At 51.8% G+C, this 21,585-nt stretch overlaps 1 protein-coding gene across 7 annotated transcripts in view; it reads right to left on the reverse strand.

The window, feature by feature from the left end:
* The window catches only part of SMOX (spermine oxidase), a 57,225-nt gene that overhangs the window by 14,809 nt on the left and 20,831 nt on the right, over positions 1-21,585 (reverse strand). For 3 of the 7 annotated variants that reach the window (XM_086701757.1, XM_086701759.1, XM_086701758.1), the window contains exons 2-8: positions 17,027-17,260; positions 13,278-13,504; positions 8,605-8,778; positions 7,682-8,441; positions 6,934-7,094; positions 4,981-5,070; positions 4,044-4,528 (exon numbers count right to left, since the gene is read on the reverse strand). In XM_086701757.1, coding sequence (XP_086557883.1) covers positions 4,391-4,528; positions 4,981-5,070; positions 6,934-7,094; positions 7,682-8,441; positions 8,605-8,778; positions 13,278-13,504; positions 17,027-17,234 — 1,758 coding nt within the window. In that variant the 5' untranslated portion in view covers positions 17,235-17,260 and the 3' untranslated portion in view covers positions 4,044-4,390. Of the gene's footprint in view, positions 1-4,043; positions 4,529-4,980; positions 5,071-6,933; positions 7,095-7,681; positions 8,442-8,604; positions 8,779-13,277; positions 13,505-17,026; positions 17,261-21,585 lie in introns of those variants that run through there. The other 4 variants (XM_086701760.1, XM_086701763.1, XM_086701762.1 and 1 more) reach the window with 3 other exon arrangements.

The raw sequence follows: 21,585 nt of genomic DNA on the forward strand, positions 1-21,585 counted from the left end.
AACAAACGGCACAGCCGGTCATTATGAGAAAACACGGCCTCGTGTAACTCTACCATTATGTTTGGCAGACCATTAATTAGGCAGGCGGTTCTCTAGAACTGAACCAGCAGCCCACCTCTCTCTGCACCTTGGGCTTACCCTTGGGCTCGTCTCAACAGGCCCAAGTCAGTCAATGCAGGGAAACTCAAATCAGAGATGCTTCTCTCCTACCTTTGTACACAGTGCAGACATTCCAAGTGGCTCCCACGAAGTAGGAGCTGTTAACCTGTCCCATAGCAGCAAAGGTGGAGAGGCACGGTACTTGCCAAGTACCCCAGGCCCCTTGAAGAAACAATTCTGAGGCTTCCACGTGGCCACAACTGAAAGCCTTGCTCATGAAGTCACTGATGCCCACAGCACAAGACATCATGCAACTATCCTACTAGAATCCTACGGCCAGAAAAGAAATTTCCTCTCACGTGACCTTCTCTAGGTGACAGGAAATGTAAAGCAGGCGTTGACGTGGGTGTTGGCCCGAGCATGCCACATTTGCCACCCCTGATAGAGTCCTTTGAGTTTCAATCAAGGCCAAGGCTGCTTCAGAGACTTAGTCACAGCAAGGAATTCATCCCGTGTTCCTGGTACATCTAATCTGTCTTGCTTCTGAATGGCCCTTGCATTTATCTGCCTCAAATATGTGTATTTAATGTTTTATTTATTTTTGAGAGAGACAGATTATGAGCTGGGGAGGGGCAGAGACATGGAGAGACACAAAATTCAAAGCAGGCTCCAGGCTCTGTGCTGTCAGCGCAGAACCCGACGCGGCACTCGAACTCGTGAACCATGAGATCGTGACCTGAGCTGAAGTCGGACGCTTAACCGACTGAGCCTCCCAGGCACCCCTGCCTCAAATCTGTTTTTGAAGCTGCCAATCATAAATGCTACCCACATTAAATGATTGTTTGATAGGGAGGCAGCACCCTGGACGGCTCTGGCAAACTCTCCAGGGCCACCACTCCCATACCTGTCCCCACATTTCCCCCAGGGCTGTTCCCTTCCCCCTCAGATGGCATCCCCTGCAAGCTGCATGGCCTTGCACAATCCCACACTGTCCTGGGAACCTCAATTTCCCCTGCTGTGAAACAGTCCCCACCTCCCTCACATGGCTGCAGGTGCCTAGATGAGGGGGCATAGGCAAGGAGTCTGATAAATGGTGACACACTAGTAAACACAAGGCCCGTCCTTATCACCAGGCAGCCAGAGGGACATAAGTAGGTCCTTCCTCCCTTTATCTGCTCTCAGGATGTCATCCCTGTTGCAAGGAGGAGATTTGTTGGGTCAACACAACCGTATATTTTTGGATGGAAGGGTGGAGGGAAGGATGTCCTCAGACTCTTTTTTAAACTTCATAAATTGAGTTATATCACACACGCAGAAAAGTGCATAAACCTTCAGTGTGTAACCCAGTGCATTTTTACGAACGTATGCACCCATGCAACCACCACCCAGATCAAAACATGGAATAGTTCTGTAACCAGAAAGCATCCCTGTACTCCCTCCCAGGCACTGCTCTGTCCCCTCATATCTAACACGATAGTTTTATAGGTTCTTCAACTTCACAGAAAAAAAAAACATACAGCATATAGCCTTGTGACTGGCTACTTTCACTCAACATGATGTCTTTGAAATGAATCAATGTTGCAAATATCAACTTGTGTTTTTCTATTGCTACGTAGTATTCCATTGTATGGAGGTAATACGGTTCGCCTGCTTTACTATGGATGGACATCTAGCCGCTTCCAGTTTTTAGCTATTACAAACTATGTCGCTATGAACATTCTGGTACATAAGTTTGGTGGGCATATGCATTCTTATCCCTTGGGTGGGCACATGCCAGTTTCAGTAGAATCTGCCACAGAGTTTCCCAGTGTGGCTTGCCCATTTCCACTCTCTCCAGCAATGGCCTCAGGTTTCTTTCCTTTTCTTTCTTTTTTTTTTTTTTTTTTTTGGTGGCACCAGCCTCTTCTTTTCATGGTTCAATAAATAGAATGAGCCTGCAATGTGGAGTCAGACCTCCATGACCTTGGGTGCCATTACTTAACTCTTGTAAGACTTGTCTCCCCATGGGGATAAACTGCCCTCCCCAGCCTGAGTTGGCATCCATATCAAATTAAGAGACCCGTGCACCCAGCATTAACAACTAGCACCTTGACTGGCAGGTGGCCAGCTCTAAGTGACTATTCCCTCCCTCCTCGCTACCCACACCTGATGCTCCCCAGCGTGCAATCATAGAATAAACATTTATAGCCCTCTGACCCTCATAGAGTCCTTTAAAATTCCCCTGCCAGTGAGCCTCAGAATCTACCTATTACTTTCTTCCCCCATACTTCTGTGACAGGCCACTTCTACCCATCCCACCACAGTTAGTGGGGAAAATCCAGGACACGGGGAGGGCGCACACTGGATCACTGCCTCCCAAGGCCAAGTTAACAGAGGATGCTTCTTGCAAAGCAACTCTGGGCCAGGAGGGAGATACACCCCTGGACCAAAGCAAGGTCCAAATTTACGTGGTCTGTTTAAGTGTTGTTATGGAATGATCTCCAAGATACATTATGTTGACTAAAACAAGCAAAATGCAGGACAGGATGAATACTTGGTCACTTTTGTGCAAAAAGGAGAGAGCAGGGCCCATCTTTATATTGACATATCTAGAAATGGACACACAAGGCACTAATCACGTGGGGTGTGGGGAGCAACAGTGGTACTGGGGGCAGGTGTGGAGGGAGGGGTCTCCACGGATCCTTTCATGACTTTGAGCTTGAACCACATCTTTAGCTCCTCCTATAATTTTTATACAGTTACAATCTTTTAAGCTATGTGGCAGGCGATTATGAAGCCCTGACCTAAACTCCAGGGGGGACCAACCTTGGTGAAGCAAGGACACCTGTTAGCTGTGTGGGCATGGCGGGTGTGCATGCAGGGAGGGTGTGTCGGGAAGTGCAGGTAGGCATGTGTGTAGGCGTGTCTATGTGTTAGACATCTCCACCATAACCCAAGGAAACAGGGGACAGGATGTAGAGTCCTGTTAGGGGCAGTGCCTTCAACTTGTGAGAAGGGAGCCCAACCTAAGTGCACACAGAGTCAGGCCGGAGGGGGGTGGGGGACGGGGTGCCGAACCTGGATTTCCACAATTTCCTCCACCACCCAAACCCCCCAAGTCTATACAATTCAAACTCTATCATTAGCAATCTGGAGTCAAATCTGCAGTAATAAAATGACTAACTGTTCTTTAAGGTTCTGTGCATGTGTATGTCAATGTAGTTGTGTGTAGCTGTAAGGGTGTGGGGTGCTGTATCTGTGTGGGGGTGAGTGTATGTAGGTGTGTGGATGTGTGGATGTACTGTGTGTGCACACAGGTGAGTGTATGCGTGTGTGCACACGTGTGCAAGTGACTGTATGTATATGCGATGTGTGTGCTTTCATTCAGTAAAGAAATAGCAGAAAAGACTACTCGCCCCCCTTCTGCCCCCCATAAGTGATAGGCCCTTGGAATACAGCAGGTGAGAAATACTTAGGTATATCACAAAAAAAAAAAAGGCCACCCTATCCACCTTCCCAGAAGTCAACAGCAGCCACCCCAAAGGTCAGACCTAGGGCCCCAGAGCCAGGTGACACTGACTGATAATTAATGCATCTGAGGCTGGCATGGAGCCACAACAGATGTCCCCTCCCATGGAACTCACCTTCGCTCCATGTGGCCATGCCACCCAGTAGGGCTCTGAGTAGTCCAGCAAAGGGCCGGTGGGCAGACACAGGCCCATCCTGAAGGAGCTGAGCTGAGTCAAGTGAGGAGCCCTTATCCCTGAGGGGTCTCGCCGGCAGGAAGGCAAACAACCACAAACAGATTGAGGTGAGGGGAGACCCCTTCCAGTAAGGCAGGCACCCTACCTTCTGGGGGCACAGCCAGGCCACAGCCCTCCCACCATCCCCTCATTCAAAGAGGATATGCTAACACAAAGTACAGACACACACGTAAGAGGCTGAGGTAAATGGAAGAGACGAGCTGAGGGGTACGGGAAGGGCAAGCCTCTTTTATTATCCCAAAATGCAAAGTATTGAAGGCACTTACAATGACAAGGCAGGAGGGGAGGGGAGGCACAGGGAGGTCAGAGGTCAGAGGTCAGAGCACAGAGGTAAATCAACGGGCCCCACCCTGGTCACCACCCGGCACAGAGAAAAGGAAAAGCTACAGGACCAGATCTGAAGCCAGTCGGGGTGTCTAGCTCTATGAAAGGTACAAATCCATTCTACAGTGGATTAGGAAATTAGGAGCACACGGCAGCAAAGGGCAGGGCTGGCAGTCACGAGTTAGTGGCTCTTTAAGGAACACGCTCAGGAGTGAAGAGGGCCCTCAGGTCCCCTGCTGGAAGAGGTCCTGGTACATCTCGATGAGACGGGCAGCCTCGCGCTGGCCAGAGAGCAGAGCACCATGGGTGGTGGAGTAGTACTTGCGGTGAGTGGCCTCACCCGAGAACAGCACCTGCATGGGCTGGGCCAGGGGATGGGGAAGTGAGGGGGGAAGAGCAAGAAAGGCTAGGAGGCTACCTGTCTGCCCCAGGAACCCCCCCCCATCCGTACTACAAGTCAGAGAGCAGGCACCTGAGATGCAGGTATCGCTGCTTCCACGGGATGAGGAGTTGCCCATCCCACCTGGCCACCTTCCCCTGCTTCTTCCCCAGACATCCAGGTCTCAGTTCTTTCTGCTCTGAGGCTGCTAGGAGTCCCAGATCTGCAGTCTCAGAGGCTCATGGTGCCTCTTACTAGTGAACTCAGGGCAAATGGTTTAACCTTCCTAAGGCTTGATTTTCTCATCTGCAAAATGGGTTTATACCACCTACTTCTGACGGTGGTTGTAGGGATTAATTGAAACAATGTATCTAAAGCACTTAGAACCTGGAAGAACATAAGCACTCAATAAAGTTAGGCGGTAATTTAACAAACCTTTATGGAGCCCCTATTAGGGTCCAGGGACTGTTCTGAGCACTTGGAAGATAAAAGGTGACCGGGCTGCTGCTTTGAGGAGCTTCCTTGCTGGTGGGGAAGCCAGACACGAAACCCAATTACTAAACGGCGTCATGTGTGACTTGATGGGTGTTTGGGCAAGGTGCTGAGAGCCCAGAAAAGAGGCCCCCTGTAAGGGGGATTGCACAAAGCTTCCCAGAGGACAGGACCTTTGGGCTGCTTCTCAGAAGATGCTAGGTAAACAAACAGGCAAAAGACATTTCAAGAAGAAGGAAAAATGAGGGCAAAAATGCACCAAAGCAAGGGACAGTGAGAATTTTGGTACAGCCAGGGCTCCACCTCGAGAAAGCAAGCTGTGTAGGTAGGGGTCCAGGCAAACTACAAGTGCTTGCATTCCAAACTTGAGTTTGGACTCTATCCCACTGCGTCTCAAACTGAATGTGCAAAGGCACCAACTGGGGATCCCGGTAAAATGTAGGTTTTAATTCAACAGGTCTGGGGCGCACTGAGAGTCTGCATTTCTAACATACTCCCACATGATGCTGATGCTGCTGGTCTGCAGACCACTCACTTTGAGAAGTGCAAGCTTTAACCCACCAACAAGGAGCCCACAGAGGTCGTTAAGCCGCAGAGGGGTGGGGGGAGGCTTATCCGTGGCAGAAGTAGGCGAGCTGCCTACTCCCACATCCATTCTGCTCTTTCTCCTCGGTAACAAAGCCCTGATTTTTAACTGGATTCATTGCCATCCAGAATAAAAATGACGCATCCCAACCTCTTTAGCAGCTGCTACAGGCATGTGACTAAGTTCTGGCCAATCAGCTTCAAGTGCACTGTGGTTTAGAAGCACTGACTCAGCCCCAGGGGTTCCTCTCTTTTGCCTTGTCTGCCCTGAGAGTGGCAGCCTCACAGCCCTCTAGAACCACAAAGTGGCCTTGAAGACGGAGCCAGGTGCCAATGGTACTGGGTCCTGATACCTACCTCTGGATCTCCCTTTGTGTCTCTGTGTGATAGAAGCAAACTCTGTCTGCTTTAGGCCCCAGTTACTTTCATGTTGTTTTGCTTTTTGCTGGATGCACTAGTCCTAACTTGATGAAGGTGACAAGAGAAGGTTTGCTTTTCAGGAGGATGGCTGCAGCATCTAAGGGCCTTTTCCTCTCTCCCGCTGAGCACAACCAGGCATGCCCAACACACGCTGGAAATCTTCTTCACCAATTACACCAAAGAACTGTTTTAAATATAATCCTGCTGGGTTTTAACATTTTTTTTTTTTTTTGTATGTGTCTGCTTGATGGGGGAAACTTGAAGTCCGCTTTATGAAAACAGAAATATATACAATTTTTTTCTCAGATTTATTATTTTTCTCTATTGTTTATTATATAGTTGATATAATTTAGGGGAGGGTCAGTACTCTCAATTTTATTTTCTGAAACATATTAGGGGGGAAAAGTAAATAAAACATATTGGGGAAACTTACTCCTACTGAATGAGCACTGTCCAACAGAACTTTCCATGGTGCTAGAAATGCTCTATAGCTACACAATCCAACAGCCACTAGCCGCACGTGGCTATCAAACTTGAAATGTGGCCAGTGCGACCAAGGAGCTACATCTTTAAATCTATTAATTTAAATCATAATTAATTTCAACTAAATGTAACTAATGGCTAGAGCATAACATGAAATGGCTCAGCTTTTACAACCTCAAGAAAGCTTTTAATATCTGTTTGATTCCATTTTTTCTTCCAGATGTGAAGTGCACGTGACCTTGCTTTCTCCTTCATCATCTCCTTCATCACAGGAGCTACACCGTCTGCCTCAGCTTGTCTCACCCCTCGGCGGAACACCACCCTCCCCCCCCACCACCAAACCCCCACACAAAACCCCTGCCCCCCCCCCCCGCCCCCCAGGACCTCCTCACCCTGCACCCCGCTCACCGCCAACTTGGAGCTCTCGGTGTATGGCAGGGGCTTGGCCAGCTTCTCCACATCTGCCCCACTAGATCCCACCTGCGTGTACGAATAGGAGCCTCGGAAGTAGGGGTTGCTGCCCCAGGCCGAGCGCAGGATTCGCCGAGGTTTTGGAATGTTGGGGTTCCCTGTTGGGAAGTTGCAAGAGCCGAGGGGAAGGGAGATGATAAATGGCTGCACACAGAGGACACCCCTGAGAGGACAACTGGCACTCCACCTCCCTGGCTGCAAGGCCAGCCCCCGCCAGCAGGCAGGGGGACGCAGGAAGAGGGGTGGAGAGGCTGGGGGCTCTAGCTGTTGGCCCTTCAGTGCCTCCCTGCGGACCGCCCAGCAAAACAGCTCATCTCTCTGGGTCCCTCGATTTCCTATATGAAAAATGTTCAACTCAGAGGATCTGACAGTGACACACAAATGCATCTCACAGCAGGGCAGTATGGGTAGGAAATGGGCGATCGGAGGTTTGGGGGTAATACCTGAGTTTTTACCGTCAGCCCTTAGAAGAAACACAGCACCCACGGTTTTCAGGGTTTCAAGTTCCAAAGCGCGTGCGGAGGCGGGGGGGGGGGGGGGGGGGGGGGGTGTAGGCTCTCCCAGTGGGCACGCCCCTCAGCTGCACCATCTGGGGATGCGGAAGAGCCACCGCAGGGGCGCAGAAGATGCAGAGGGTGGCAGAGGACCGGGAGGGGGCAGCGGGCGCGGCGGCGCGGGGACACACCTGTGAACTGCCGCAGCATCTCCGTGCAGATCTCGGCCACCGCCTCGTCGTCGCACTTCTCCATGACGAGGGCCTCCTCGCCACAGATCCAGCCGCTCAGCACGTGGCCGTAGCGCTCGGGCGGGTAGAGGACATCGAAGCCGCAGATCTTGCGGTACCAGAGCTCCGGCGGGTAGGTGAGGGTGCCGCTCTCCGCCTCATCCTCCCACACAAACTGTATGCTGTTGCACTCGGGGCCCCAGAAGGGCTCCTCGAATTCCAGAAAGATCTTGTCGGTGGTGCCGATGCCCAGGCGGTGGATGGCGGCCACCTTCTCGGTGGGCAGGCCCGGCCGGAAGAAGCTGGTGTACTGCCTCTTGAGCACGCCCAGCGACACGGTCACGATCACGTGGTCCGCCGGGATCACCTCGCAGTCCTCACACTCCACCAGCACCGGCCACTGCTCGTCCTCATCCCGCCCATCCCCCCGGGGCTCCTCTCCCCCCTGGCCGCCCTCCCCGGCGTCAAGGTTGTGGTCACCCTCGCCCCGGGGCTCAATCTCAGGGCCCCGGGGGCGGGCCGAAGCCTGGTCCCAGTGCACACAACGGACTGGTTTCCCCAGCTGGATGACATGGGCGGGGATGCCCTCAGCCAGCAGCTCCACAACCCGAATGAAGCCCGAAGGGATGATATGGTGGGCCCCGGGGATCTCGGTCCACTCCCCAAAGGCACTCAGGGACACATCGTCCATGCTGTGCGAGCTACTCTCACAGCTCTCCACCTGCGGGAAGAGCCAGAGAGGAGCCGGGTGACCATCAGGGCTCAGGCAGGGGTCAGAACAGGACCTCAGAGCAGCCCCGCCCTCCTCGGACCCAGATGCCCCAGGATCCGTCTTCTTCCCTCTGGCATCTGTATTCAACAAAGTTCGGAGAGGACAAGGATACCTTCAGGTACTGCTGGATCATGGCAAGTTTCAGGCACTTGGTGGCCTCAGGGTCGTCAGGGTCATCCCTGATGCGGTTGCGCACCTCTTCCCGGGTGAACACCCCCACGCTGTTCTGACTCTCAGCATTGACTGGTTTACCATGCCGGAAGAACTCCTGGGTCAAGTTATAGACCTGCCAGAGAAACCCCAGGAGACTGAAAACACACCTCTCTTCGCACCTCCCTCCATCTCAGACCAAAGGACCCCAGCTCAGAAGTCCCCATGTTCCCGATGCTCCCGGATATGCTGAGCCCATGGCTCCTCATCCTTGGTGAATCAGTGTGGCACTCCATGCTGCGCTCAGGCTACACCAACAGGGCCAAGGTTCAGGGCTGGCAAGCCGTCCTGGACAGCCAGCCAGCTTACTTGCTTCCAGATCACCATCTAAGGCCCCGTGGGTCTACGAAGGAGGGACGGAGCCCTGGAGGCTCTCCTGCAGGGCCCTTGCTGAAAACAAAGTAAAACGTTTGGTGCCTGGTGGGAAAGGAACCGCCCCCTCAAGGGCGCTACGTCCCCTAGCAGACCACCCACTGCAGAACCTGGGTCTGCACACCTTTCACTTTTCCAAGAACCAAATGCCCAAACCCTCTCCCTGGCACTCCTGCCCAAGCGTATCTGCTTCACCCTCTCCCAGGAGGGCAGTCTGGAACTGCTGCCTGGCCAGTGTTTGGGGGAGAAGGAGCAGGAGGAGCCCTGAAACCTGACCTCCCAGGAGCCCCTCCCTGGCCCTGCTCAGGTCCACACAAAGTGCCCCTTTACTGCAGAACCCAGACATATTTAAGCAAGATGACCATGCTGGGGCAGGGCATGTGGTGGGGAGGGAGGCTCCAGTGTCCCAAGGAATGAAAATACATTTCACAGGCATATTTTGGCAAGAACTCCAAACCATACCTTATCAACAGAAAGCAACAAACAGTCCCTTAGAGCAGGGTCCTATTATGTCCCGTGCCTGCCAGGCACGTAACTCCCACCAAACACTGGGCAGATCTCCCTGAAGAAACTAAGCCAGTCCTGGGCCAGTCATGGCATCCCCAGAGGGCAAGGTCTGAGTCCCAACATTCACTCAACAAACTTTTACGGGGCCGTGCCAAACACAGATTGTAACGGTGAGGAAGACGGACACAGCCCTGAGCCCCTGCCTTCACTCAAACTGGGGAGATCTCATAACTGGGCTGTTTCCGCAGGATGCGCTGTGACAGGAAATAACCCTCAGGTTTTGAGATCAACACAGATGACCTTGGACAGTTGGCAGTGAGAGACAGAGGAAAAGTATTTCAGGAAGAAGGAACAGCATACTCAAAAATGAGGGCGGGGAGAGAGAATGTAAGCGACTCAGTCTTGCTGAAGAGGGCAGCGAGGAAAGAGAAAGTTGCAAGAGATGATTTTGGAAAGGCAGTCAGGGGTGGGACATGAATGACTAAGAGTCACGTCAAGGACTCTGGACCCTGGCATCACTGAAGGGCTGTGAGCATGAGCACACGCCCTCTCCCTCCCAGGACACTGGCAACAGGTGGGCTCCTTAGCCAAACATCTATGGCTGGTGCCAATTAGCGGTGTGGTTCCCTTCCCAAAACGAGTCTGAATTCGGTCAGCACACGTTCACGGGAATCACGTCTGCCCTGCAATCCAGCCCTGGTAGAGGCCCTGAGGCTGCAGGGTAGAGAAAGGAAGGTGACATTACCCATCCCCTACCATTCCACTCGGGGAAAAGCCTCCACATGAGATAGAAACATGAATTAAACATGTCTCTGTAGCATACAGTCTAAAGAAGAAGATGAGTTAACTTGTTCACTTTTCCTCCCTACAGTCACACGATGCTGGGCGTTTGGCCTTAACTGGAGTCCTCAGCAAATTCCTCACCCAGTAACACGGCCAAGGAGTCAGGCTTTCAGTGTGCCTCCTCCTCCCTGGGTTTTCTTCCTTGAGTGATAAGCAACATGGTAGCCAGTGTTTAGCTTATGTTGACCAGAGGCCGGAATGTACAGCTGAGGACAGATAAATTTAGTCCATCTAAACACGATTCTTTGTGTCCACCACCAACTGGGACAGCCTGACCTGCACACGGGGTTGTCCTATGGGTACAGTCTTCTGTCCTGGATTAAATTACATCTTCCCAGTGTGACCAAGGGAAATGGCACAGGCCTGTAACAGTTAATAATATTCACCCCCAATTCTCATTAAGCACTTTTCATCAGGATCTCATTTAATCCTCGTGACATTCTGAAGTGGGTTTAACTATGTCTGTTTTACAGGTGAGGAAAGTTAAGACTCAGAGAGCCCCCAACAACTTGCTCAAGGCTACACAGCTAATAAGTAGTAGAACTAATATTTGAATCAAGGTAGTCTTGCTCTAGGGACTAAGCTCTATATGACACGAGTGCACGAATTCACTTATTTGTTAACAAATGTAACAGATTGAAATGAGTAGCCCTTCGAAGTCACCTCTGGAGGGAGGCTGAAGATTTATTGTGAAGTCACCCTCCGGCAGGGCTTCATATGCTTAGAGCATATCTCTTCAGAATGGCCTCCAGCTTTGGTTAGGAACCACACACAAACAAATCGATCACTTTCCTCAGGGTTAACACCTTCTCCTGCCAACCCGAAGCACCACCCCTCGGACTGATAACCCATTTTATCCATGCTACTCTCCACAAGTCACACTCTTCGTTTCAAAAGTCAAACCCACAAGCGGAAACTGATGATGATCTACTTTTAAGTTTATGTAAGAGAATAAGTAAGTCATGGACCCTGAAAAGTCATTCTCAAGAGGCATCCATGCTGAAAGCACTCACAATAACCTGGATTTCAGGACGTGACTAATTCCCAGTAGACCAGGAAGGTCTACTTTGAAGAATACTAGCTCTTATCTGCTCGTTAACAATTCAGTCTCCTAGCACATGAGTAAGAACATACAGTACCATGGGATTGCATATAACATACCTTGTGGGTGTACACATATAAGTCACAGCACGCCTGCCCTCCACTGAACAAGGACCATCCCCAAAGCAAGAGTCATTTCTCCTTTTCCATACCCAAGAGCCAGAAGATGTACAATAGGTGCTTTTTGGCCAACTTACTGACCCGGAGTGAAGGGTCGTTATACTACAAATGACAAGCAATCAGAAGGCAAGACCTACGTGCTACCTTGCTTGTTAAGTGCAGTTCACAGCACCACTGAAAGATACTAAAAATATGAACTTTTTATTTTTTTTTGAGAGAGATAGAGAGCACACAAGTGAGCGAGGGGCAGAGAGAGAGAGAGAGAGAATCCTGAGGCAAGGCTCAAGCTCACCTGTGGCAGGGCTCAAGCTTCCCCAATATGGGGCTTGAACTCATAAACCGTGAGACCATGACCTGAGGGAAAGTCGGATGCTTAACCGACTGAGCCACCCAGGCACCTCTATGAACAGTTTTTTAAAAACCTGAACAAGACAAGGATGCGTGTCATTGCCACTTCTATCCAACACTGTACTGGAGATGCTATCCAGTGCAATACAGCAAGAAAAGAAATAAGTGGTCTTAGGCTGTGCTGTCCAATACAGTAGCCACTAGACATTTGTGGCAATTTAAAATTAAGTTAATTAGCTCCTCAGTTTTACTAGCTACATTTCAAGAGCTCAAAAGTCACATGTAGCTAGCAATTACCCTACTGGACAGTGCAGGTCTAACACATCCCCATTATTGCAGAAAGTTCTGCACAATGCTGGTGTGAGGATTAGAAAGAAAGAAAAAATTCTCATTTTTTGGTATAGTATTATATACATAAAATTCTAAAATATTATTAGAATATAAATTAAAATAATATCTTAATAGCAGGAAAAAATTCTCGTGTTTTGGTATAGTATTATAGACATAAAATTCTAAAATACTATTAGAATACAAATTAAAATAATATGTTAATAGAAAGAAAAAATTCTCATGATTTGGTATAGTATTATATACATAAAATTCTAAAATATTATTAGAATATAAATTAAAATAATATGTTAATAGATATAATATTAGCATTAAAATAATACTTCATCAAGATAGCTAAAATCAACATGTAATATAATCAGTTATAGTTCTATATATTGGGAAAAAATTGAAAATAAAGGGTTTTTTGGGGTTTTTTTGTTTTTTTAAGTTTATTTATTTATTTTAAAAGAGAGAAAGAGTGCGAGTGGGGCAAGGGCAGAGAGAGTCCCAAGCAGGCTCCATACTGTGGGGCTCAAACTGATGAACCATGAGAGCATGACCTGAGCTGAAGCTGGACACTTAACCGACTGAGCCACCCAGGTGCCCCAGAAAATAAAGTTTTAAAAAATTACAACTTAAAAGAGTATCCAAAAGCAACAACAACAACAATCACTACCCAAGTACCCAGTAATAAATCTAATAAAAGGTGCTTAAGGCTTTTCTGAAGACATATGTAATTATCTGTATCAGTGACCTCTTACCTCGTACTTCTCCACCCCTCACCTTCATCCTGTCCTCAAATTGTCCTGCTTTTCCAAATACGGGGCCCAGAGAGTGTGCAAAGACATAACCAGGATCATAGAAGACCCCAGCAGGCACTCAACTCCCCCCACACTGCCGGCGTGCTCCCCGCCTCCCACACCCATGGGTCCAGCTGCCCTGCTAACACCTCACCTCGTTGTATAAATCACTGAATTCCTCAACCACGTCCTTGGGGATCCTGTGGCCACGGTTGGTGAGGTAGCAGGCCACGCCATTCTTGGAGTAGAGGCTGATACGGCCCACGCTGCGCTCCCCATCAGTTGTCTCTTCCAGAAGGCCATTGGCTTCTGCTAGATGATAGATGGGATTCCCATGGGAGCCATGGATCCAGGTGGCTCCCAACTCAAAGGTGGCGTGTCCTGACGGTGACAACAACAGGCCCTTAGAGGGGCAGGGATTTCTTCACAGAGGGCCAGAACACTGCCTCAGCCTTCTTCCTCCAAGAGGATCCTTCCATCCCCTCAACAGAGCAGGAAGGGGAATTAGGCCCCTATCTGGCAACCAACCAAAGTCTTCAGTGAAGTTCCCAGGGGAAACTACATGTGGCACAAAATGGATTCCACTTTACAGCTGAGATAACTGCCACCCTGAATGCCTTTGTGATTTGCCCCCAGAGTCGCTTCACTGGACTAGTTACAAGGCTCTGCTTTTCCATCCCACCTTTGTCTAACACAACACCAGACACTGAGCCCTCCTTTTTCATTGATGGCTCTCCCTCGGGAGATACTGTGTGGGCACCTGAGGGTACAGTGGTCCCAGTGAGGGGAGAGAAGTTACCTGAGGTCCTCTGGCCCAAGGTCCTCATCTGACCTTACTCCAATTCCTCAACATTCTCCAGTGGCCCCGGAGTCTAAGCCCCGATCCCAGACAAAAAGTGGCCCCCCTCCCAGCTCAGTCTGAGGCAGAGGAGGGAGGGCAAACATTCCAGGTTGGAAGACTCCTCCTGAAGGCAGTCTCAAATAGACTTCCAGAGAAAACTAAACTCTGTCTTCCTAAGGCAGAAAAACCTCAGGTGGCAGAAACCCAGGAGTCTGTCTAGGGCAGGGGGCAACTCCTGGACCCAAGTTGGGACAGGGCTAGAGCTGGTGCTGGTCCTACCATCCCATCCAGAGCCAAGGTACCAGATGCTCTGAGGCAAGCTGCCTCTGTGCCTGGGCCTCAGTTTCCTCTTCCGATGCTGTAGGAATGGTGGCACATTGTCTCCTTCCCTGCCTAGTTCCCAAGGAAGTTGAAGCAAAGCAAGGGGAAGAGAGAGGAACATTTTTTGGTGTTTTGTTTTGTTTTGTCTTGGAGGGCCGAGTCAAGATATCAGGTGCAGTTAAGTTTTTTGCTGAGACGGTCACAATAATTCCTCCTCTGTCCTTGTACACATAGCCCTTTGCAACGTGACCTTGCCAGTCCTCCCATCAAGAGGTAGAGTCCATTTCCCTACCCCTTGCATCGGGGCTGGCCCTGTGACTTGCTTTGATTAACAGAATGCAGTGAAAGTGATGTCTGCGGCTTCCGAGCCCAGGCCTCAAGAGATCTTGTGGCTTCCACTTTCACACTCTTAGAAAGTGACCACCATGGAGAGGTTTACCCTGTTGGAGACATGTGGCCCAGCCAAAAAGCCAGTGCCAACCACCAGACAAATGGGTAAGGCTGTCATAAACAAACCAGCCCCGGTCAAGCCACCGGATGACTGCAGGCCAGTGGGAGATTCCAGGCAAGACCAGTGAAAGAACCACCTGCCTGAGTCCTGCCCAAATTCCCGACCCACTGAATTTAAGCAAATAAAATGGTACTGTTGTAAACCGCTACATTTTGGGGTGATCTGTTACGCAGCAATAGTTATCTGATATGCCATAACAGACAACAATCACCCCTCACCCCAGGAACAGGCCATTCTTTTTTTGTGCATCCCCTCTCCTGGCTGTTTCTAATTAAACCACTAGTTACTAAAAATAGCCCTGTATATATGTATGTGCCAAACAGCAGGCAAGAGAACAAAACGGTCAACCTCGTGCTACCGCCAGTGAGACAGAATTTCCTGAGGCCTCTGGGAGAAGATGCAGGAACGTGTATGTCCCTTTGTCCAGAAAGGTGGGCAGATGGGATGGCACCAAAAAACTAAAAACCCAGTGCCCTGCTTCCAGTGGGTTCCTAGTGGGCATTGAGAGTATTTATTACTAATCCCCCTTTAATTCCTCAGGCTTGGGGTTCCCCAAAGTGTCTTGCCTGGTTTGAGCTCCCAAGAGAGGAAGAGACCTCGGGGAGGGGCCTGGACCCTCCCCAGGGCACGCAGGGAGCTCCAAACCACAGTCACTGGGCAGTGACATCCAGGCGTGGGACAGCATCCTTCCTGGACGGACATTTGGCAAAAGCAGGAATGAGGTGAGGAGCTTGAGGTCGCCCCACCCCTATTCCCCAGGCTCTGCAACAGGGGGGGTGGGCAGGCCCTGGTCGAGAGAGATTTCCTGCCCTCACCTGCCTGCCCCTCTATGACTGCGATCCTTGTGACACCCCTGCATCAAAGGGCACCAGCACCATCCAGTGTCCCTGGGGCTTCTGGCCCTCGACGCCTGCCCCGACCACTGAGACTCAGAGCCACCGCCTCACACCGTAGCAGGTCCACCCCTGGTTTCAGCCCCGTATGTCTGCACACACAACACACGCAAATTCGCCCTCCCGAGGACGTGCTCTCCCCGCTCCTGGCAGAGTCTGCCTTGATCACATACATCACTCCACGCGTATGGCCCCTTCTGCTACCTGCCCAACTCTCCCCATCTTCTGAAGTCTGCCCAAGGTCCCCCAAGTCAGGAAGGCCCCCACCGCCAACAGGTCACCAGATCACGCTTCTTCGCAGCTTCCCGCACCCCATCTCTTCACCCCGCCGCCTGTTCCATGCGTGGCATGTCCCAGCTGTCAGCTACCCCTGAGACTGGGCCATTTGTCCTCATCTTCTGTTTCTGCGTCATACACTGAATGTCTTATCAAGACTCAGGAACCACAATGGGAGCTGCCCCTTCCCTAAGGCTCCCAGCCAGCCAATCACATGTCAAGCGAAGCGTCCCAGGGCTTCCTGCTGGCTTTCCCCAGGTTTATGAGTGCTTTGGATGGCACTTTCATCCCCCCCTGCCACACAGTCCTGTGTGTCGCAGCAGAAGATGGACACAACCTCACATTGCCCTCCAGGAAACGCCCTAGAAGACTCTCAATACGATCGAATGCATGGCCTTGCTACCCCATGTGGGAACAGAGACACAAAATCCTCTGGAGGGTAGCCATCGAGCGTGGTCCCTACCCACTCGGTCTCTCATTGGTCAGACCCCCTGGCTGGGAAGTGCTGACCTCCAGCTGCATTTCAGGCAATTCCCCCACCCCTGGTAAAATCTGCCAGTCCTGGGGAAAGTCTCTTACCTGGAGGCTTTCTCCAGAGGCCTCATTACTCTGTAACCTGGACAGATCATCTTCCCAGGCAATGCTAAGATCTGCCCATCACCCACAAGGAGGCCCCAAGTCCCAACCACTCTGCTGCCCTGAGCTCCTACTGTCCCAAGACTAGCTCTCAGTCATGATATGTTAAATCACACTCAAGAGGTAATGACTAATAAGAACTTACAGAATTACTCTTCTTGTGAAGCAGAAACTGGTCCACCCACTGCCGAGACACTGGCCTGGGTGTCCTTTCCTTCCTAAACACTTGAACTCTAGGTCATGTTCCAAACACGAAGGCCAGAGCCCCATCTTGCCCACCTCAGAGGGTTGCTCAGAGGGCAAAGGAAGCTTCTGGCAAAGGCCCACTTATCCCAGGGAAAAACCAAAATAATGAGATTTGAGGCAGGGCCAGAGCACTGAAGGACAAAAGGTGACCTTGGCGCGGGTGGAGGGGGGACACTTACCGAGTTTCACGCTCTGCACGCGGCCTCCGATGCAGGTGGAAGCCTCGAGCACAGTGACATCCGTGAAGCCCTGCTCCAAAAGTGCTTTGGCCGCAGCCAGGCCAGCCAAGCCAGCACCGATCACCACCACGCGAGGCTGTCCCCTTCTCCGTAGGCCACGACTGAGAGGGTCATTCGCACTGTCGCCACTGGATTCACAACTTTGCATACCGTCCGCACTGGCCTCCTAGGAACCTGCAGGGGGCGGGGGTGTCACAGCTTACCTGCTCTGCCTTCACTTCCCACCTGTCCCATGGGACACTCATGAGCTCTGCCCTCAAGGGGGCGGGGGAGGGGGGGACCTTCTTGAGCCCTCCTGCTCTTCCGGAGACCTGGACAAGAGGAGCCATCTCCAAAGGATGTGGCAAGGAGGAGGACAGACAGAGGGAAGGAGAGAGGTAGCAAATATGCACTGTGGGCCCCCACCGGCAAGCAGGACTGCTGGGAAGCCACCCTAAGCCCCTGGGATCCGTCAATCCCACCCCCAACCTGCTAGGCACACTGCCTATTCCCCAAGGCTGAGACTAGAGCCAGCCAGGAAGGGGATGTCCCAAAAAGACCAAATTCAAGAAAACACTATTGACACTGCTGTCCCTGAACAAGCTCGCTCTGACACGGCTGCTGTGGTCCAGCTCACACCAATCCCAGATGCCCACACAGACGACAGGATGCTCACACGGACCCCAGGATACTCACACAGACCGCAGGATGCTCACACAGACCCCAAGATGCTCACACAGACCGCAGGACACTTACACACACAGCGCTGGACCCTCTACTTTCCCTCCCATGCGTGGCTCTTCCCTGGCACTCTTTCTCCTTTGCCCCTTCTCTCCTCCTCTAGCTTTCTGTTAGTCTTTCACAGTGTGAATGAAGTGGCAATTTGGTGGGCAGGACATAGTCCCGCCCTCCCCCCAGAAAGTGCCACGAGGCCGGTATCGGACGAGCCTCTGCTATTCCGGGTAGTTCTCTGGTTGTTTTCCCCCAGCCACCCAGCCCCTCAGTCACCGCAAAGCAGCAAGGAGCCCAGGAAACGGTGGACTGTGAGGACCCATGGCACCAGAGGCCAGACATGAAATTGACAGTTACACTAAGCCAGCTTGTTCAGAGACGCCAGGCTAGGGAGCTGATGGCTAGGCAGCCAAGGGGGGTCCCTGAATCGCCCCAGTGCTGGGAGAGGCTACCGCCTATTCCCAGAGTGACCACGAGGGCTCCAAGGTGCCTGTGGGCCATCCCAAGGGGCCGCTCGGCTCTCATCCTGTCTCTGTTCCCTCCCTGACCCAAGCAACTTCGATTCCAGTTGTCTTTGCTGAGGGCTCAGTGGTAGAACCTACTAACAACAGGGGAGGAAGGGTGTCTGGAAGGTGGCTGCTGGGCAGTACAGCAGACAGGGGACATAAAACAACAGTCTCCCCTACCTAGCAAAGCTCAGTGTAACCCTTCCAATGACACAGCAGCCCCACCCCCCAGAATACGCCCAAGAGAAGCAGGACATAGTCCACCAAACACACATGCTAAGGAATGTTCATAGCAGCTTTATTTATAAGAGCCAAAACAACAGAAGCAACCACGGGAGAATGGATAAATGTACTGCACTACGTGCAGCATTTTCATGCATATTCTTCAGCAATAAACAGAACCAAACTACTGGTGCCCTCCAACAACATTGCATTGAAGGAAAGAAGCCAGAGATAAAAAGTACATATTGCATGACTCCACTTACATGAAGCTCATGAAGAGGTAAATGAATCTGTGGTGACAGAAGAGAGACCAGGGGGAGGAATAACTGAAAACAGGCAGGAGGGAACCTTCTGGGGTGGAAGGAATATATGTCTTGATCTGAACGGTGGCCACACAGTATACATACACAGATCCACCGACCTGGACAGGTAGGATTTGTGTCATTTTTTTATGTATGCGTGTGTACCTCAGTAACCATTCAGATATTCATTCCTGGCAAGGAAGGCAGTCAGGCAGGCAGGCAGGCAGGAAGGAAGGAAGGAAGGAGAGAAAGAGAGAGAGAAGAAGAAAAAAAGGAAGAAAGGAAGGGAGGGAGGAAAGAGAGAGAGAGAAAGAGTGGGAGGGAGGAAAGGAGGGTAGAAGGAAGGAGAGAGTAAGAGACAAGACAGAAAAAGAGACAGAGAAATTAAAAGAAAGAAAAAGAGAAAGAGGGAGGAACAGAGAGAAGGAGGAAAGAAAGGAAGGGAAAAGGGAGGGAGAGAGGGAGGAAGGAGAGAGAAAGAGATGAGAGAGAAAGAAACAGAGAGAAAGAAAGGAAGGAAAGAGAAAGAGACAGAAAAAAGAAAGGGAGGGAAGAAAGAGAGAAAGAAGGAGGGAGGAAAGAGAAAGAGACAAGAGAGGGAAAGAGAAAGAAAAAGAAAGAGGGAGGGAGGAAGGAAAGAGAGAGAATGAGAGATAAAGAAAGAGAGGGAGAGAAGAAGAGAAAAAGGGAGGGAGGGAGGCAGGGAGGGAGAGGAAGGAAGAAGGAAGGAAGGAGCGAGCGAGCGAGCTACATACTGACTTCTTACATCTGGTCTGATCATTAAAGCTTCCCCCACCTTGAATGGCGCCCCCCAACATCTCTTTATCATAGGCTTAGCAAAAGGGTCTTTTTTTAAATACGCTGGGGCTGTTCCTCATGCCTCCCGCCACCCACTCCGCCGGCAGACGCCATACCTGGGCACCTGGGCTTGGACGGGCCTGTCCCCCCACTCCCGCCCCCAAATTCCAGGCAAACCCCCAGACCCAGGCCGACCGCCTGGGTGCCCGGGCTGTTCCCTAGACGGCCGGAAGGTGGCGCCCGCGGCCCAGAGCCCTCCGAGGCCGAGTCTCCGCTGGAGGCCTGGGCTCCCCGCCCCCTTCCAGGAGAACGCGGTGCGGCTCCGCCTTTCCTCCTCCCTGCAGCTCCGTTCCCTCTCCTATCCTTCCCCGCTCCCTCCAGCGAGGCTCCTTTGGGCGTCTGGGACCACGGGGTCGGGCGGCCTGGGTCCTTTCCTCCCTGCGCCCTGCCACCCTCCCCGCCCCCAGGTTCTCCTTCCGGTGGACTAAATTTAGAGGGGAGGGTGTGGCTGCCTGCACCCGGCGGCCAGGGCGGCCAGCGGGAGGAAGGGTCGCCGAGACGACGCGGGGTGGCGTCACGTTGGTAAACACACTGGGTGCTCGGAGCTGCCGCTGCCGCTGACGCCACCTGCCAGGCACCCCGCGATGCGACGTGGCGCTGCCGCCCGCCCCGCCCGCGTGCCTCAACCCCAGGACTGGGGGGCCGCTGCCGGCGTGCTGGTGTCCTGGCTCCATCAGCAGCCCCCCCCCCCCCGGCCGGGGCCACCCTCCAAAACCGCCTTGCTTATACAGTAAAGGGGGGGGGGGGGGGGAACCGCCGCAGTTCTCAAACCTGACTGGTGCAACCCCTTCTTGAAAATTTCCTGCGGGCTCCAGGTGTGTCTGGGATAAAACTGGGAGGGACCCACTCGCCTCTGAAGTCTCCTCACAAAACCCCTAGTTCCCGTGGGGCACCCCGTCTGGAAACCGGGGTCTAGTGAAGCTGGAAGCTATGGGGAAAGGATACTTGGGGCGCAGCGCCTCCCCAGCCGGCTACCTGAACTTCTGGCTACCCTCAGAAGTGGCCAGCTGGTCCTCACTACATTGTTGTGACAGTCGAATAAGGCCTTATGCGGATGTGGCAAGACGGACAATATTTTCAAGAGCCTCAAGTGTCAAAATCATTTGTAAAGTTCTATAACTAAATTCTGAGCAGAGAGCCTTGGGACGGGGGTTCAGAAATGCCCCGTGGGGAACGCAGGTGGGCAGTTGCCTTTAAGATGAACACAGAAAGGACCCTGAGTTCCCAATGTATCAGAGACCTTGCACTCAAACAGCACAGGGGTGAAAGTAGGTAATGAGCAAGGGCCATGGGGGTCACCTGCACCCATGACCTCCTCCCCCCCCCCCAAAGGAATCCCACAGGCCAGTTCCTTCCACGGGTCAGAGAAGCCTTACACAGGGCCCACAGAAGGCAGAGAGCTGAGAAAGCTGCCCCATGGCCCCCCATATGGACACACGGAGCCAACACACCCTGGAGTCCAAACTGAAAGGGACAGAAAAATCATGTGTAGGAACGCCTACTCCGTGCCAGGCCCTCAGCGAAACGCTGAACTGGGCCTTCCAGTGCTGTTATCTCCAGCCAGGGTAGAGAGGAGAGGGTGAGAAGCAACTTGTTTTCTGTTGATTTGTGGCATCTTTTCCTTTCAGCTTTTTTTTTTTTTTTTAATTTTATGAGAAACCGGCTTATTGAGGAAGAAGAATCAGTTCATGCTCCTCGGTGCCTGCCTGTCCTTCTCTCGCCTTTGGGAAATAAATAAATAAATAACATCCGCTCCTTGATCTGTATGCACAGGAGAAACAGAACACCCTGTACTTTTTGAGCAGATAAAGGAGAGAAGAAAAAAGTGCTGGCTCAGCCAGGCAGGGAGGAGGGGGGGAGGGGATAGGGAGGGGGAGGAGGGAGGCACAGGGCAACGGAC

This window comes from Puma concolor, chromosome A3 (genome assembly GCF_028749965.1).
Source record: "Puma concolor isolate L17-30 chromosome A3, mPumCon1.1.hap2, whole genome shotgun sequence".
In the NCBI taxonomy this organism is placed as follows: Eukaryota; Metazoa; Chordata; class Mammalia; order Carnivora; family Felidae; genus Puma; species Puma concolor.